Source organism: Excalfactoria chinensis, chromosome 1 (assembly GCF_039878825.1).
Source record: "Excalfactoria chinensis isolate bCotChi1 chromosome 1, bCotChi1.hap2, whole genome shotgun sequence".
Taxonomy (NCBI): Eukaryota; Metazoa; Chordata; class Aves; order Galliformes; family Phasianidae; genus Excalfactoria; species Excalfactoria chinensis.
The window spans coordinates 128,044,137-128,063,148 of record NC_092825.1 but is presented as its reverse complement, the minus strand read 5'-3'; the positions used below and the strand labels follow the sequence as shown (position 1 = coordinate 128,063,148).

General features: G+C 40.2%; 1 protein-coding gene across 3 annotated transcripts in view; it reads right to left on the bottom strand.

Annotated features, from left to right (window-relative positions):
• Positions 1-247: 247 nt before the first annotated feature.
• Positions 248-19,012, bottom strand: part of NCK2 (NCK adaptor protein 2) — a 132,130-nt gene continuing 113,365 nt past the window's right edge. For all 3 annotated transcript variants that reach the window (XM_072326637.1, XM_072326638.1, XM_072326636.1), the window contains exons 4-5: positions 8,883-9,604; positions 248-1,623 (exon numbers count right to left, since the gene is read on the bottom strand). In XM_072326637.1, coding sequence (XP_072182738.1) covers positions 1,429-1,623; positions 8,883-9,604 — 917 coding nt within the window. In that variant the 3' untranslated portion in view covers positions 248-1,428. The remainder of the gene's footprint in view (positions 1,624-8,882; positions 9,605-19,012) is intronic.

Sequence of the window (19,012 nt, the reverse complement as noted above, 5' to 3'; positions counted from 1 at the left end):
ACAGCAAAAAAGGTCCCATAAAAGAGCTCCACCTTGCAGTTTTCGTTAAAGATATAAACAAATCACAGAGAGAATCAACGTGGACCTCATTAGACATCGCCTCATATCAACCTGAACTCTGAAGTTGCACATATTTTTTTTGTAGGCCACACACATTCCAAGACAGGCAAATTCAGAATTTACTCTATTTGACCTTTCTAAAGCCACGCCAGGACCACCACCCAAGGATAAACCCAGTACTCCATCATGACATAATACCTTTTTTATTACAATATCCAAAAAACTGAGTACGCAAGATTTTGAGATCTCAAGATCCCTTCTTCAATCTCAGGAGTGTGCCATCTAAAGTCTGTATATTTAAACCATAAAGGAGTTTAAATGTAAAGAAAAGAGAAAAAAGCATTTTCTTCATAAACATTCTGTGTGTCTCTTCCTACCAATCACACCACCCTCCGTAAAACCTGAAGTTTCCTTTCTGTAAAGCAAATATATATATAGTGTTGGTAGCCCGCCCCACCCTGTCCCCTGATCAGTTTTTATTAATCTTCTGTATTAGTGTCAACAATCAGCTACAGATACATATTACTTTGAGAATTAAATACATAATTGTTTAATTCAAACAAGCAGAAGGGCAAGAGGAAAAAAGCATTATGTGGATGGCACATTTGGTTGTAGATTACCAGAACATTCAGTCTTTACAATTCAATGATTCTCTCTTTAGTAATCAACTTTCAAATAAAATTTCTCTTTGTTGCAATTACAGACCAAAATACACTAGATAGTTTTCTTTTACTACAATCTTACCATAGTAGTTTAAGAAGTACTATTACAAAACGCTTTAATTAGTGTACTCTTTGCAAAGAGTCAGAGAGGCAATGTAATAGCAGAGTACAGTGTAAAGAGTGCTTCTAGGAACTAGGAGTTTTTGTAATATACTACCTGGTAAGCAATATAGCTACAGAACTCACAGCCACAACTGTTATGTCTACTATATCTCACTTACTTAGCTGCAGCCTCAGTGCATTCAAACTGTGCCCGATGTCTCTTAACGAAGAGTTCTGTCTGTCTGCGTGAGCAATTTGAACAGGTTAACACTGGGTTGAATTGCAAACCCCCCTCCTTTATCCGAGCTAAGTATGTAAACGTACACAGAAGAGGGGAGTTTAGAACTCGGACATGGAAGTGAGTGCTTACAATGGCCACAGAGGTGAACTTCTCAACCTGAAGGGAGGTGATCTGAGATTAACAGAACTGAAACACAAAAGTAGGCAAACGAAAAAGGACAAATAACAACCAACAGAGCAAACACGTTAGAAAGAGCCTACTCTTTAAGCCTGCTTCGGATATTGCTCTGCTCTATAAAAGTGATTTTAGGACCTAAGGCTTGGAAGTTAGAAGGGGCCTGGGTGGCCAAGTCCATCTTCATCGTCACTGAAGTGCTTTCACAAGATATAGCTTTTCCCCGTGTTCACTGGTGAAGATGGGAGCCTTTTTGTAGTGTTCCACCAACTCATCCATAGTATTAAAGCGACGCTGCCCAATACAATAGACATTGTCCACGAGCTGCACCTTGAAATGTTTGTTCTTCCCCGATGCCTTTAGAGATACCGAGAAGTCACTGGGCTGTTGGGAAGAATTCAAAAAGAAAAGAAAGAGTTACATAAAAGTGAACAAAAGGAAGGCACAGTATGGTGGTTTCAGGAACAAACTGAAATACAGTTGACAGCGTAATTTGTGCTAGTCTTTGTTCCACAGCTCAGTGCCTCAGCTACTTAAGAAACCCAATAGTCTATTATTCAATAAATAATTGCCGTCGTTATTAACATGCACAGTTAAGTCATCTAAGTGAAGCTCCCCAGATGCATAGTCTGAAGCTGCCAATTACATGACTAAATTGCAAATATTATCTTAGTTCCTCCATGCAGAAGCGCAAGAATGTGAAGGAGAAGAGAAAAATTTTCATCATTTTGGTTTCTTTGCTCGAGAGCCCTGGAGAAAGCTATTACTGCAGTACTGCTTCGGTGAGACGAAGCAAACTCCCCACATTTCTTTAATTATTATTTTTTATCATCTTTTTGAGCTGTGACCACTAGAGGGCCATTCTTGCTTTGTACTGCAAAAGAAAAAAAAAAGATGCCTTTTTATCTTCATCACCACATGCATAGGAAATGATGTCTTCTACCATGTACACCCTTAACAGGATAAAGCTATAGAACCAAAATATAGTACAAACCACACCATCAGCCACCAGCCATGAAAGACAAATTTAACCACTAATTAAATTATCCAGAACAGAGCAATTCTGCATGATAAAACTTTGTAAATCTTCAAGTCTTTGGTGAGTGGTTGCTTTGAGAAGGCTGCAGTTAGAACAGGCAGGACATGAACCCACCACCCATCCTTCACCACATACAGCTGGCAACGCTGAGAACCAGATCACTGCTCTCACTCTAACAAAGCAAAACCCATGAGGGAGCACACGGTTCACAGTATCATGCACAAGCTCTGTCCCAGCACAGCTGCAGCACAGCGGGGGAGTGGGAACCTCCCGATGTCAACACAGTCAGCAGCTCTGCTTTGGGAAGATGTGCTGGGGGCCTGGTACACACTAGAGTATCTATCCAAAGTGAGCCATTTCCTTCTCCTGGAGCGATGTGGGTCTCTGCCATACATACCCTCCATATCCTGTGCTGCCCCAAATCGTGACCCCAAATCTCACCTGTTTTAGTATTGCTACCTTCTATTCCTTCTCCATCTACTCCATCCACACTGCTAAAAACAATTCCAAACCTGTCAGGATCTAGCTGAACCTCCTGGATCTGCATAACCCCAGCATACAGAGCTGTGTCAGGGAGCCCCAGCACAGGGCCTATGTTTCAGCAGACACCTTCCTAGTCCCTAATGAACTGTCATCAAAGGGTAACAACGAATCTGGAGCTGAAGCACAGGTTTGCACAAGCACAGCTTTGAATGCATCCCAGGGTGCTGGGCTTGCTGCAGAGAAGCTCAGGGCACGAGCTCTGAGCATGAGCCACTTTGCAGCTCCACAGAGTCCTTCAAAGGGGCAGCATGGGGACAAATACTGTAGGACAGGCTGCTTGAGATGCAGAAAACAAGATCAAGTCTTGTTGAACAAATTGTGAAGCTTCTAAGTCTATGCTCAGTGGAAACAGGATGTAGTACTGACAGAGGTGCTGGTACTAGACTTCTGTCCCAAGCATGACACCATAAATACATTTCCAATCACTTTTGTTATGAACTTTCATGAACGGTCATTTTCCTGAACTACGGTCTATTTTTCCAGCCTCAGAGCTGTTAATTAGATTCGTGCTTAAAAAGGAGACATTAGCACTGCTTATCTTCTCTAGAATATATGTTACAAAGTTTACCCCTTCCACAATCTAATTCAGTTACAAAAATAGCGGAAAGGCTGATCTAACTCTTTTGAGAGCCACCATCCGGTGCAAAGGGATGGAAGAGCTTGAACAGCTGTTGCAGAAACCCTGAAACCCTTTACTGGCCTCAGATTAATAAATTCACCAGGATGCAAGAACAAACAGCCCAACCAACCAGACCTACAGCTACTTTCATTTTGGCATTTCTCCACTGTATCCAACATGCAAGATGGTTAAAAAAAAAAAAAATCATTTTAAAAATACATCTGCAGATTAATTTGAGCTCTTAACATTACTGCTCTAATGTATGCCGGTTTGATGCAGTTTGAATTGGTTCCCTGCTGTCCTCTTTGGATTTGCTCCAACTCTGTTTATTTTATTTACTATTTAAGCTGTTTTATTTCAACTGCTGGCCATCTTTGCCTCCCTTCTCCCTCTTAAATTAATTGCTGTATTTGGATGTTTGCACGCTAACTTTTCCAGGAATAAAAAAACGCCTCACATGCCAGTAAATGAAGGCATATCAGAAGTCAACTTTAATCTCAGAAACCTACGGAGTCGTGGATGACTCTGCCACAGGATTACAGAGCGTAGCCTCATGGCAGTGAACTTCTGAATATTTCTGCGCTGCCTTAATTGGGAAGGCCTCAATCTGAAGTCAAATCCATTCCTAAAGATGAAAACTGAAGATTGGCTGTTCCGCATTTCCAGTTCCTCAGTTCCCATGTAAAATTCTGTAAAATTATTTCAGAAGCCTTTAATTCTCCCTTAATGACTAACATGACCGTGACTACAGCTCGTGGGAGACAACATGCAGGATGAGGTTCCTTCAGTTTACTTCTTTCGTGATCAAAACATACCGGAAACTTTATCAGGAAGAAAAGCTATGAAGTGATATGAGGGAAAACAAGGCAAATCAGGATGGAAAGTTCCCCTCTTTAAAATCCCTATTTGACAGAGGCTCAAGACCCTTTATTTTAAGTGGCAGCGCTGGGAAAAATAACTCCCGTGAAAGCCTTTTACTGACCCTACAACTTAGCTTTTTGTTTCAACCCAGCTTCACTTAGCACTACCTTTCCTCTCTAGGAGATTTTGTCATTTTTCAGGTTATTCTGTGAGCCCAAGCTAGGGCTGCCCAATTCTTTCAAGCTCAGGTTTCTCTTGTTCTTCCCCCTTCTACTCAGCTACCTCAGCCATAACAATAAAAACCCAACAACACAGTTGAAAGGTCTGTGGTCAGGCTGGAAAGAACAATCTGGCAGGGTTAAAATTCCTTTATCTCATCCTATTTACATACACACAAATATTCTATGTGACATCCAACATACTCTCAAATCAGTGGTAGGGCAGGTCAGAAACACGAATTCTCTCCACTGGTCTTCAAGTACAGTCTAATAACATTCTTATTCTTCCATTTAAAATAACCCACTAGGCTATTTCCTGAAGCCTGTTTTTAAGACTGAACTTACTCCTTCTCTCCGCTGTAGTTGTCAATTACAGCATGTCACAGAATATGACGTGCTGCAGTTTCTGAACAGCTGCCACATTTAATAGCTTCTATCCAACACTTGAAGGATTAAAACTCCAGGAAAATATGGGACACCCTGAGAGCTACAGAATTAGCACCTCAAAAAGCATGCAAGCTTTGCCTCCTTCCTCTGCTGGCACAATTTCTGGGCAAAGAACAGAGGAGCTAAATGAAGCCTCAGCGAACTGGCACAAGTCCAGCCGCACCTACAATCCTCAATCACTGTAATGCACCTGCATTTCATGGCAAACCCCAATACCAACCCCTGCTCCCCAGGGGATAGTATTAAATTGATTGCCATGGGACTATTGGCATAGCTTCATAATGAATAACTGCTCTTGGAATGGTTCAAAGTCACATCCCTCATTCTTGCTAATAAATGTGACTGGTTTGAGAAAAATAGCTGGTTCTCTGCTTCATGTGAGAACTGAACTTGTAAAGCAGCCTTTCTAACTAGATGTGCTCCACTTCAGTCTCCTCATTCACAGTTCCAAAAACTAAGGTTACATTATCTAGGTGCAACGGAGTTGGCAAAAATCTATCAGCCACTAACCGTGTCTGTTACATAAACTACGGGTTTAAATGGTTCAAACAGGTTTATGACGCTAAGAATAGTATTTCGTAATTAATGAAGCTAATCAGACGCTTAGCTACCCAACAGGGTTCATCTCAGGGTATTCTCCATGTGGCAGCACCCATTCAATCTAAGTGTGAGGACGGAATTTGTAGCTAAAGGAATCTAGCTGTGAGACCAACATCTGATAATCAAATTAAGAGAAATATCGTAAAATACTACATCAAGTACGGTTTTAAATGAGAGTCCCCTCAATGAAGTGAATGCAGAGTAACATAAAAACCCCTCACCTATGCAAATAGAGCTCTACATAGCTCATTAATAAGCACAGACCTCAAAGAAAAGCAAGGAAAACTTTTCTAAGGGAGACTTCCTGTAATGATAATGATAGAAGGCTAAACAAGTGCATAAAACAGCTCAGAAATCAAGCACAAGATTACCAGGACAATTCAATGTTTTATCTATGGGGCCTTTTTAGAATGGAATAACCCTTACACCTTTGCCTTTGGATTCATACCACAGTGCAAAGGCAAGTGCTGTTTAAGATAAAAACGAGCAAAATAGGAGAGCGAACAACTGTGCTCAGCCTGATGCCTCCCATCGAGACCTTTGACTCTCATGCTGCATAGGATCCTGATGACTTGTAGGCACAGCTTCAACAGCCTCCGCGGTTATGTGTGTGAAAAATGGAAACAGTCAAGAATTTATAAGTTATTTCTAAAATCTTCGTTCTACAATAAGATTGTGAGATATCTTTGTTAGGGCCTTCCTTGGATGCTGTCAGGTATACTCACTAGCTTTCTAGATAATTCCTGGTACTTAGGGGAAAAAAGAAAACAAACTAGTAATCTCCAATGTTTTTATAATTAACATGTATAAACAAATTACATGAGTATATGATATTTGAATAAACTTTCTGGGATTCCAGTTAAGTGTGAGATGCTGGAAATACCTTAAAGATCATACTCCAAATGAATTGTGTGCTACAGAAGCAACAGCTTCCCCAGTAACAACAGAGAGAGGGAATTTGGAAATGCTTTGCATACAAGTGTGTTTAGTGTTATGATAACACATGAAATTAAAAGGTTACTGTGTCCTTTCACCCAGATTAGTTTTACTCAAGATTTAGACTTCTAGGAGCAAGGAAACAAGCTGCAACACAGTAGGCACTATAACATGGTATGCACTGAGATATGGGTGCATATTCTTGTATTTTAAATAATGCATCAAGTTTCAAACTGCCCTGTTGACACCTTCCTAGGATGCAGAAGATGACTAATAAGTACCAGTCAGAACAACCCAAAATGCAGAATTCTGTTCAGAAAGTAAGCTTCCATCTGTGCAGACTGACCATGGCTGTGTTGCATCCAATGTACCCCTCCTGCCCCTGGCAGACAGGATGCCAGGCTGAGGGGACATCTGTACAGTTAATGTAATGATTAAAATCATCCTCTAGGAGCTTTCTGTATTTTGGAAAACTGTATGATCTACCTCAATCTTGTCTCCTGTTGACCAAGCAACCTGATTTTGGCAGCCTCTGTATATCACTTTTTCTAACTATTTTTCTATTTTCTTCTGGTTTATTTCCATTAAATCTTTGTTTTTCTTCCTGGCCCCCTCTGGTTTATGTTTATTTGTCTTCCTTTTGTGATTATACTTAACTAAAAGCAGAAATAGGAACTTAAAAATAGAGCTTTGAACAAAGCAGTCTGACAGCTTCATATCTGCTGCACAGAAAAGATGCCTGAAACTTATCAGACAATTCTCTGTAACCACACAAAAAAATATTATGGAATATTACACAACTCTATTTTATCAATACAATGTCAAAATTTCAGAGAATAAAGAGACATCAATCTAGCTTCAATAATAATAATGCACTACCAGCGCTTTTCAAAAATTAAAATGCAAGGTTTAATTTGTATTTAGAAGATCCTAGAGACTTAACAACTCCCTTGCCTTTTTCTACTTGTTTTTCTACTGTCACTAAAAGCCTCTGTTCATCTCCCTCGCCAAGTGACAACGTGTCAGCCAATTCTGAATTTTAGGCATTATATTAAAAATGCCAACTTGTACTATTGACTAGTAAGTGAAATCACTTCCATGAGGAAGTATAACAGGGGAACAGTTTTTCCACAGTTCCACAGGCAATTGTGATACAGGCTACCACCAGTTCTAAGCAGAAGTCTCCTGAAGATCTGCTGGAGTCAAGAAGTTGTCCTACCTTTAAGTTTAAAGCAGTTCACACTGCTTTAACTTTTATTTGCAATCCACATTTCAAACGAGCTTAATTCACAACATAGGAAAAATGTGAGACAAGTATGGGATAGATGCCTGGAGCTGTCTGCTTTTTAATAGTACTGTACCCTCAAAAGACTGAGCTGACGTAACTTCATGGATATTGAGTTTTTATACCTGAAGTAACAGAATACTTGGATGGAAGTATGTACTAAACCATTTATCCTCATGAAGTAACGGTCCTACAGTTGAGACAACGAATGCAGAAAAACCCTGATGAGAAATTAAGTTTCACCTTTTTGTAAGGTTTCAAAGGCGTATTGGGGAATTATTAAAACCTGCCACCTTTTAAAAATCACAGTAAGGGGATAATTCAAATTCAGAGCACCCTTACTATGCCTTCTCTGGATTCAACGTTCATGAATGGCCTTTCAGTGTAATTTAAAATTTGAACTTCCAGATTTATAATAATCCTTAATCAACATTACTCATTTCCCCTCTGAAGTCACCAAGGCTCAATTTCCAAGTAACATGAGCCACTGACTTGACCTTTTTTTGTTGTGCATTATAATCTTATCAGTTAGATATAATAATTTCATCCTATTACAACCTAAACAATCTAAACAGAGCAGAAGCACACTAAATTTGAATTTTAATCAATAATTTAAATGATCTAATTTAAAGAATGTGTTATTAACCTACGTTAATTAAAGGAAAACAAAACTGACCAACGCAAACATCCCGTTTTAAATTGGCTTTAAATTAAAATTAATGTCTAAAGTTGTAATTTGCAAGAATTTTTCCTTCCTTGTAGTGCCATAAACTTGAGAATGATCGTACATGAAGACATACATGAAATGTCAGACAGAAGCTTGAAATATCTAGTTACTTGTCTGTTAATTAGAAAACCCTAGATAATACAGTCCACAGTTGTTAAATTTCAGTGTAAATGTAAATGTCACTGCATTTCTGTAAGAGATTGATTCTCACATATGGTACGTGTATCAGCTTGTAGCACTGAAGCAATGCTTGTTTCTTTAGGGATGAAAAGTCCTCCTCTGGGATACTGCAATTACAAGCTTCCACACTTGCTAAACCATATATCACATCCTTTAATATAAAGACCGTGGTGCTGAGCATCACTTACCGAAGATTCACTATCTCTAACAAGGAAGTCTCCTTCCACTCCCCTCTCGTTTAGGGCACATTCTGCTTGATGCCGGGTAACATTCCCATAATACCACTCTCTTCCAGCAAATCGTCCGGTGGAAGATGGTCCCGTGTAGCTTATCTGAGGTGGATGGGAAGTGTTAATGGAAGGACCATCGCTAATGATTACTACATAGTTTTTAGGAACAAGACCAATTTGCCCTCTGGAATTTTTACATTTCCACCATTCTGGGTCATTTTCTGGCTTTTCAATGACTTCCATTGTTTCACCCTTTTCAAAATTGAGCTCTTCTTCTGTGACGGAGCTGAATGGATACAGTGTCTGAACAACGTGGAGTACTTTGGTGCCCTGGCCGTTACTCATGGAAGCGCCTTTCCTCAAGCTCAGAAAGCTCGGTGAATCTGCTGTGGCCTCCTCAACTTCCTCCACCACATAGTTCGAAGGAAACCAGCCAATCTGTCCATTGTAGCTCCCTCTCCACCAGCCATCGCTGCATTTCTCCATGACAATGACCCGGGACCCTTTGACAAGGGACAGTTCATCCTCTCTCTCTGCCACATAGGCAAATTTGACGTAGGCAGGAATGTTGAGGTCATAGATGCGGTCTGCACTGCTGCCATTGGAAGGGTACTCTGCATCTGTGCTGGGAGTGGGTGAGGCGTCTCGTGCGCTCGTCTTTCTTTTTGTTTTTCCTAAGCCTGTTAAATAAAGACAGAAGCAGAAAGTGGTCACTCAACATCCTCCCCACACCACAGACACTAAATGTAGCAATGCACACCTTAGTCACTTCAAATCTCATCTCTAATGATGCAGACTGTCAGAAAACAAAGCAACACCTTTAAGAGATGATCTTTAACGTCTTGCTTATGTGCCATTACATATGGCGTTATTTCTCTTCCCTTCTCAACAGCACCAGAATCTTAACACTTAAAAACACTGGTTTCTTTATCATGGAAACTTCCACAAGTCCCTAGAAGGAAATCCAGTTAACCTATCACGACTTTTCCTTTTAGTGACGACTCAAGCAAAACACAGAATGGCCTGGGTTGAAAAGGACCACAATGATCATCCTAGTTTCAACCCCCCTGCAATGTGCAGGGTTGCCAACATGAGAAAGAAGTATGCAAAAATAAACCAGCAGAGGAATAAAACCTTAGTTTCTATACAGACAACATTCTGCTCTCTTCATTTTTCACTTCAGTCCCCCAGGAAGCTACAGCTGCAACCATTGCCAGACACAAGCCCTCTTGTGAAATCTGCACCTCTTCCACCTAAGTTTAGCCATGTACCATAGCAGCGCTGACCTCACAATGAAGACTATTGGAGTACATTCCCCTAAAGTTCCAAAGCTCTGCTGTACTGTCATGGCTTCAATTACAGAATTACATACAATATACAAAACAACAATACCATTACATTCTTTTCTGGAGCATAATGTGGAAGAAAAGCTGCACCACTCACTTTCAAACTTCTGCAGCAAAGGCTGCTTAAACTTATACATAAGCAAAAAGATAAAGTTAATAAGGAGCCATCTATTATGAAATTCAGCTATAAAAGTTCAGAAGATAACACTATAGTTGAAATCTCACAAGCCAAGCAACATCCAAAATGTCAGGCATTGGACAGAATGCCAAAAAAACACAACACAGAAATCATAGATTTGCACTTTTCTCCATGAATCTCGATCCTTGCTGGGAGGAAGGAGATTCTCTTCAGACACTATGAATATACACTGATTATAGAAGAATGAATGAAGAAGAAATGAGACTTTGTTCTTGTTTCTTTAAATAGTTGTATTAGAAGGAGAAGCATGCAATTTCATTGTAACAATTCAGAACACTTCAGCTGGGCTACGGCAGCACACACACTCACACAGATGTACAAATGTATTAAATGGAATAACTCAGTTGAGACGGGCCAACAGAGATCCAAGTCCAACTGCCTGACCACTTCAGAGCTAACATACAAGAACTCAAAACTATGTTTAGTGCAGCTATCTGGCATACTTCATAGGTTCAGCTCAACAGCACACATAAACAGTGCAGAGGCAACCACATCACATGCAGGAAGAGTTAAATACATTAATTTCTGCAGCTCTAACATCTCAGAAGACCGCAGAAAATTCCAATGATCCTAAGTGTTTCCTGACCTTCTTGAGCAGTTCCTTGCTTCCTGTTGGAGCCTGCTTACATCCTAATGTAATTCTAAGTACTTAATTTGAGCTGAGAGCCTGTGGCTGCCCTTTCAGACAAAATGACAGAGACCAGCTTATTGTGCTGGGGGAGACAATTGCAGGAAAGCAGTGCTTTTATGCTAAGCTAGCTTTAATCGAAAGTTGGCCAGAGGCTGATCTCTGCCAAGGTTACCGGAATTTTTCTTCAGTGTAGAGATCATTTTCAACCAAAAGGCAAGGATGTATATAGTATGAGAATTGAGGAGCGTTAAATTAGGATAATATAAACAAACACAACTTAAGGGTCATTTAGTTAGAAAATCCTTGTTACAACTTAGAGCAGAACAAGCAACTGCATCTCAGCGGATTCATCCCACGCTAAGCCTTATACTAAGATGGAACTTTCTCAATTAAAAGCCTAGGGTTTGTTATGCTTTGTAAGGGAGATACAAAGCATTGTGCCTTGGATTACAGCAGCACTAATAAAACTGAGAAAAGAAGCGGCCGAAGCATCTGGCCAGAATGCAACTGGTTAAAAAGAGCACTGAGATAATGGAAAATACAGGGATGCAATGTGATAAATGTCATAAACAGAAGCATCTACAGAAAAAGAGAAGACAAAACTTGCTAGCAAGACATTGAAAAATACATTTGTAAAAACAAACAAACAAAAATAACAAACAACCATCTGAAGTCTAAGGAAGGTGAGAAAAGATTTAGGAAAAGGTTATCATGCAGGCTCTTTCTTTTACTTGGAGTTTCACAGGCTGCATCTTTTCCCACAGACTTTCCAATGCTGTGTTTGACATTTCAAGCATTCCTTTCCATCCTTTACATCCCCATTCAAAACAAACCGTGACAGTGCAGGAAAAGTCAGATATGTGGCTGGTTTTCTGTATCAGTAAAGGCAAGTATGCAGACTTCTTCACTCTGAGCTCTACCATTTAATGTAACTGAACTTTTTAGAAACGATAACAAGCTACCAACGAACCTTTCAGAATACCAGTGACATGCACCAAGCTCTGGTTTCCGAACAACTCAAGGTAAGGAAGTACTCAGAGAGCCATCTGCAGCCACGCTCAGTGAAGTGTATGCGCAACATTATCTACCAGTCATTTGAATGTGAGGTTGTAAGATCCATAACTGTATCTACGGGAGAGGAGGATACAAGTTGTTCCACAAGCAGAACGAGGGAAATCTGTTCCTGTTTTTCTCCTTGCACCTCCTGCTGCACCATTCCTCCCTGCCTCTGCCAGCTCCTGCAGCACCCTCAGCTACAGACTCCCCCCTTATCAGATGACTGCCTTGGCATCTCAGTTTCGTTTCTTTTCACACCTGTGAAGTCTGTTCCATCTCCCACCACGTGCTGCCCTCCCTGGCCAGCTTTGTCTGCCTGCCTGGTGATGCCCATCTTGCTTGGGCTCCCACAAGGTAGGTATGCATGGGGACAGTTGGGGTTCCCCCCAAGTAGGGGAACGTGACAGCATCCTTTCTGGACCCGGAACTGCAGAGAAGTGGTTCCTTTACCTCCACAAGTCTGACAGGTTTGCCTGAAATTGGCAGTCACCAAGGGTAGACAGATGGGTGGACAATGACAGCTGACTGTGACAGCATGACTAGTGCAAGCCTCATTTCCTTAGGAAACAAGTCTAAAAATATAATTTGGTAGGATGACTGGTCGTAGCTAAGCAAAAATTAAGTGAGAATTGTGAAATTTATAACATACATCTATAAGAAAAATCACAACTCCATTAAAAAACCTACAATCTACAGAAGTTATATGTAAAAGAATAAATACTACACAGCTCTACCTGCTACTATAAGAACTTTTCATTTATTGCTACTTATAAGGGTAGTGCCCTATTCCTACTGCAAAACCAAACAAAGCCCACATAAGGAATTCTGTAGGAAACAGGACATTTGGGCACACCTGGAAGAGCTGAATACACTTGTGATTGTAGCTGTAATTTCAGCACTCTCACTGTCTTGGTTGCACTAGTGGGTATGTTTGCATTGAAAGGCAACCGCATGTTCACAGTTCAACTCACTGGTTACAGTTCATCTAGAGCCATAATCCTTTCTTACACAACTAATCGTTGCAAAGAGAATTCCAAAACCATGGATTAGCTTTCAAGTGAGTGGAAAAAGAGTGGGAGCACATGGAATGCAAAGCAGCAGAAAGCCTCTTTCATCTTACGGTGCCTGGTAGGAAATAACTCTGTTCATAACTTACAGTTGGCCCATGTTAAATTATTTCATTTTTATCTCTTACCAACAAGTTGCCAAGTAATGTGAGTGGGTTTAATATTTGGTTGGATGCGTTGCTGGAAAAAACAAACAACATACATACACAAAAAATAAAACAAAAACACAAACTCTGGTTAGCATCATTTCCAGAGAACAAAAGCAATCCATTGCAAATCTTTCTTTTTTCTACAGGGAAAGAAATCCTTTGGCCCTGACTAAGTGCCACCAGGGAGACCTACAAACGTGCCTCCCAGCTTACATTCCCTCCTCCTTCAGTGTCTCAGTTGCAGCTTTAAGCACAGATTGTTTTCTAAGAAGTAGCACTAACAAAGACCCGTTTCCTATGAATTTGCTTCCTGTCTCTGAAATCCCCATTGTGAAAGCCCAGTCTTGTACCCTTCCACTTCCAGTATCACCCTGTTGCAATACTGTGGATCCTCCAGCCCCAGCCCGTGCTTCTCAAAAGGGGAACTTCCTCCCGTTCACCCCCTCCCCCGCCACGGTGACCCAATGCTTTGACACTGTCACTTCCCCAACCCTCCTATGCTGCTCCTGGCAAAGCACTCTGCTCAAAGCCTTGCTGCTGGCCAGCAGAAAGCAGAGGTGCTCCATACCTGAGCAGTCCAGCCTTCTCCTCCTAAAACCAACAGAAAGACTGATTTCTCTCTTATCCTGCCCCCACCAAGGGGACTAAAACCAGGCTGCTTGGCTAGGAAAACTACTGGTGCTTGGGATAGAAAAGTGTAACTATGTTTAAAACTTAACTCTATTTTATCAGATGCTTAGAATACATAAATACACTTGTATTATCATGGAGAAAATAAATAAATAAATCCTTCCTGAAAATTTATATTCTATTTGCTAATTGTGATTTTTGTTTCTCACCATCTCTGCCAGACAAAATCCTGTTTACTAAGCAGATATATTTGCTTAGTTTCAAGTAAGACTTATTTACTAATTTTCATGCCTCACAACCTGGAGTCCTTGCCTGAAACTGATGAGTTGCAACTTTCTGCTTTTAAACTGCTTTTCCTCTTCCCCAGGGATCAAAAGACCAGACTCACTGATGTGGCTGCGTAATGGATCTCCACAGGCTTATCAATACTCCAAGCCATTTTGTTGAGTTCTTTTTAAGAACAACATGCACTTATGCATATTAAAAATTTCAGTCAATTCCCAAAGCCCATTTCTGAAAAAAAAAATTGGCAAATGAAACAAATGAACTACATTCTTACAACCTACTTCTTCTAAAACCTTTTCTGATTCCAACACGTAAATCGTGGGCAAAAATACACTGAATAGTTTACTTATGACCTAATCAACTACGTTGGATTAATAAAAAAAACACACCACCAAATAAATCTAAACAGAGGCTTTTAACAACAAAGCAGCAATACAGGAAAAATGTATCAAAAAGTCAGAGGCAACACTGAGCAGTTTCCAAACAGAATTTCTCAATCCAGAACTCCTTGAAAGAGATGTCACTAAACATGCTACACATGCTTATTTAAGCAACCATCAGAAACTTATTATTAAAATACTAAAAGCAATTAAGGATGAATTTCGTTTTTCCAGCTCTCTCCCTGGTTCTCCAGTAAGTTATTTCTAACCTAAAAAAAAAAAAAATTAAAAATACACAAAACCACAACAGAAAAGAACTGAGAACCCACTGCCTCAAAACAACTCAGTTCTTGGAAGCTAATTCCTCCACACGATTAGATTTCTACCAAATACCAGTCTTCAAATATCTTCTATCAATCACAGGCTGGCAGGGCCCTCTGTGTCCCTGAGGCCTACCCCTTCTCCAGCAGGGCACTCAGAGCAGGGTGCTTGAGGCCATGGCCAGGCAGCTGCTGGAGATCCCCAAGGAGGAGACTCCTCAGTGTTGGCAGTCTATACAGTGCTCTGTCACCAAAGCTTAAGTAGATTTTTGGGGTACATACGTGATTACATGTTATGCAGGGCTCTGTCAACAGCTGCTCATTAACTGGCATAATTTTAGTGGCATCAAGACAATCCTCCACTGATTTCGATGCATGTTCCTTGCTGTCTTCAGTACTAGCGTTGAAACTCCAGAGCCGTGGTTTGCATGGCCGGAGGAGTTGGTGATTTCATGTGATTGGAGCTAAATCTCAACTTCCTAATTTGGACTTCGTGACAATGTCTTTTAGAAAGACGTTTAATTTCAACATTTTCATTCACAACTACTCTATATCAAACTGACTAAAACATAAAAAATAAAGCATGAAAAGAGAAGGAAAAAAAACCAAACAACTAGCCATTCTGGAAGAGAGTCCTTCAGCTACTGCCTTAAATCATACCCCACTGCACCACAGTGGGTTCACCGTGGGATATTAAAACACAGATTTTAAACATTAGGCAGGACAATTTGAAAATACGAGGGTTGCTCTGAAAGAAATGCCTCCTACGTTATGATGGTGGCCTACAAAATGAGATGTGGATGTTGGTGGGAGGGCATTAGAGGTTGAACTTTCCCCACCAGTATTCATGTCATTGCTATGTGACAGATGGCAGCAGAGGGGCACTCTGACACAACGCTGTCTGACATGGAAGCGCAGATAAAGCAAAGGTACGCCACTGAATTCCTCCATGCAGGAAAAAATGGCACTCATTGACATCCATCCATGTTTGCTGAATGTTTATGGAGATCAAACAGTGGGTGTGAGCAAAGCAGTGGGTGGTGTATTTCAGCAGTGGTGACAGTGACATCAAAGACTAGCCACTGTCTGGATGGCTATGTGACCACATCATGGAGACTTCTTGTTTAGTGCTGGCAAAAACGCATAGCTAATGGTGGTGACTATGTTGAAAAAGTGTTTTACGTCTGAGAATTTGTTCTACGAAATACTGTTACTGTGTTCTTTGTACCTGTTGTAGTTGGAAACAAATAGAAGGCATTACTTTCAGAGCAAGATATGTATATTTAAGAGGAAAAAAACCCAACAATTTAAGAAAGGACCTCTAAATGGCTTCCCAAGTAATCACTTACTGAAATTTCTACACATTGCTGGCAAATTCTCTGAATTTAAAAAGAAAAAGAATCTTAACGCTTACTTATAAAACTGTTCGATACACTGACAGAGTTAGTAAAATACTCCTGAGAAGACATTTCAGTCAACTTCAGTGATTAAAAAGTTAAGAAATCAGTTTCAGCTAAGATGGAAATAACTCCTCTTTTACTCAAATATAAAACCAGGGCAGATCTCCCACTTAAATACTTGAAGATGAGGTATCGGACGCTGCCACTCAGTTTCCTAACTAAACGTTTTGTGTTAGATGTAGCAGAAGGGACCAAATTTATCAAACCCCATTTTTGTTTATTCAACATTTTAGCTTATTTTAAAGGTACTTAAAATGATTTTTGTGTTTTTTAAGAGAATTGCAATTCCATGTGGTTTCACACACATGGAGTAAAAACAATTGCCCTTTTCTGTTTACCAAATAATTTATTCATCTCCTTTGACTAAGGGTCTGAATAAGTACACATTAATGCATACAGCTAATAAGTATGCAAAATGTACACTGCCTTCCTTCAACAGAAAACGAATTCTATTACAAAAGAAGTAGTTTTCAGGAAACCTCTAAAGAGCCAAAACCAAAATGATTTAAATAAAATACTTGATTTATCCCAACAGAAGTAAGTATGTAACTTTTTGACAGCCGGAACATGCAGGTCACGCATTTAGGCAGCTTTATTGCATCAGTGTTACATAAAAATTTAAACTAACTTGCATTTGCATCGGTATTAAAAGGGCACTCAGTAGACTGAAGTTCCTTATATTGCATGGAAAGAAAAAACAAATGTCTGTGCATTTTCAGCTTGCAACCTCCCACCCCTTTTCTTCACTGCCTCCACACCTCCACAGTGGATTTCTGAAGGAACACTCAAAGGCCGAGTGTCCATACAGAACACTTGGTTCTTCAGAAGATCTCTATTAACAGCACTCCTCTGAGGACACTGCTGTAAATACCAGAAAAATTTCATCCGAGTTTGGGATACAGAAATGAAGTTTTAGAGTTGTAATAACGTACGTTTGTTTGGCATGGCTTTTAAGAAGCTCAATGTCAAGAAAGGCCTCACTAGGAAAAAATAAATAAATAAATCAGAAAATGGAAATTCTCCTTTAAATGTCAAAGTAAAATTCTGACATTTCTAAAAACCAGGCTGCTTTATCACTAAGCTTTCTTTTTTTTTCCCCTTCCAAATACAGGAAGAAGTACTGTCAAAGTTTCCCATACAGCAACCACTATTAGGTACAGAGACTTCCATAAAAATGAACTCAACAACTGTATTAAAAACAACTACTACGTTAATTCCTGTAATTTAGATGTTGTTAAACGTGCTTATCTCTTACCAGGAAAAGTACATTCAAATTTCACTGCCAGATAAAGAATTTCCTGTACCAAGAACATTTCAGAGCCAAAAGGTTTAGGTGAAAGATGTACTATGCGGAGTTAACACACAGTTTTTCAAAGGCACCAAACACCCAAGGCAAAGGCTTCCATCAATGGAATTTTCCATAGGTATTTTCCTACTACAGCGCAAAAGTGAAGTAGAAGCCTCACCTGGCAAAACTGAAAGAGCCTTGGGATTTTAAATCCCATACAGAGTACAAAAGGCATACAAAATGGATGGACTTTCTCAAAGTCATCTGGATCTGTGGTTCCAATTTCTGTCTATAAATTCAAGAGACAATATACTTTACATGTAGTCTTTACTTGCAAACAGAAATAGTTTAAAAATGTTTCCACCCACACTGTAATCTTATTACCCAACTGAGTTTTGTAGCATGCCACAATAAGAAAAAATAACCCAAGGCAACCCTACCATTCTAAGAAAATATTAAAATAAGAGACATTTCTTCCCAAGTCTAATGAAAAGCCAACAGTCACGTTTACTGCTGAAATGACTGTCAAGGAAAGCCATCTTTGCCACAAGGTATCTACTCCTCAATAAGAAAAAAGCGGTGGTCATAGTCTTTGGCATACCAGGTTTTTAATTCACTGGATGCTTGCATATATTGTCAGCATCGAGACTCCTGCTCAGTGCTGCACTCCACAGAATGAAACATCTTTGAGACTCAAAGGGATGGAAATCTCCTCTTGTACACACTGGGACAAAACCTAATTGCTTTTTGGCATGTGTACTAATTTAGAAGTTTTGTTTATGTGGTACAAAAATACGTCACCGTCTGGCCATTTATATCTTTCAGGTCTTCTAAAAGTGGAGCTGTGGAAACTGATTAAGCCCGATAAAATGAACTGATGCTCTAAGAGACCCTGCAAAATGAAATACTCGACAGCCAGGTTGGGGGGGGGGGGGGGTGGGGGGGGTGGGAAGGGAATCACTGAAGAGATCCAGTGATATTGAAAGAGCTATTTGGGGATGCATGCAGGAGGAAATACTTGCATCTGAATCAGAGGAAATCCTCCCACAATGCTTACAGTAGAAAGAGCAGCCATTGCCATGTCAATACAGAAGAACAGTTCATCCTCTGAGTCACTGAAATTCTTTGGAAGTGGTATCCCCGAGAGCACTCTGTGTATACCTCTTCTGCCAGCCATGCTACTTTGGCTCATGTGTGGGTCACAGCTATGTGCAGCAAGCCAAGTACGGGCCGCAGAGGGTTCAGGAAAACCCAGTGGCAGTGGGATGATTGAACAG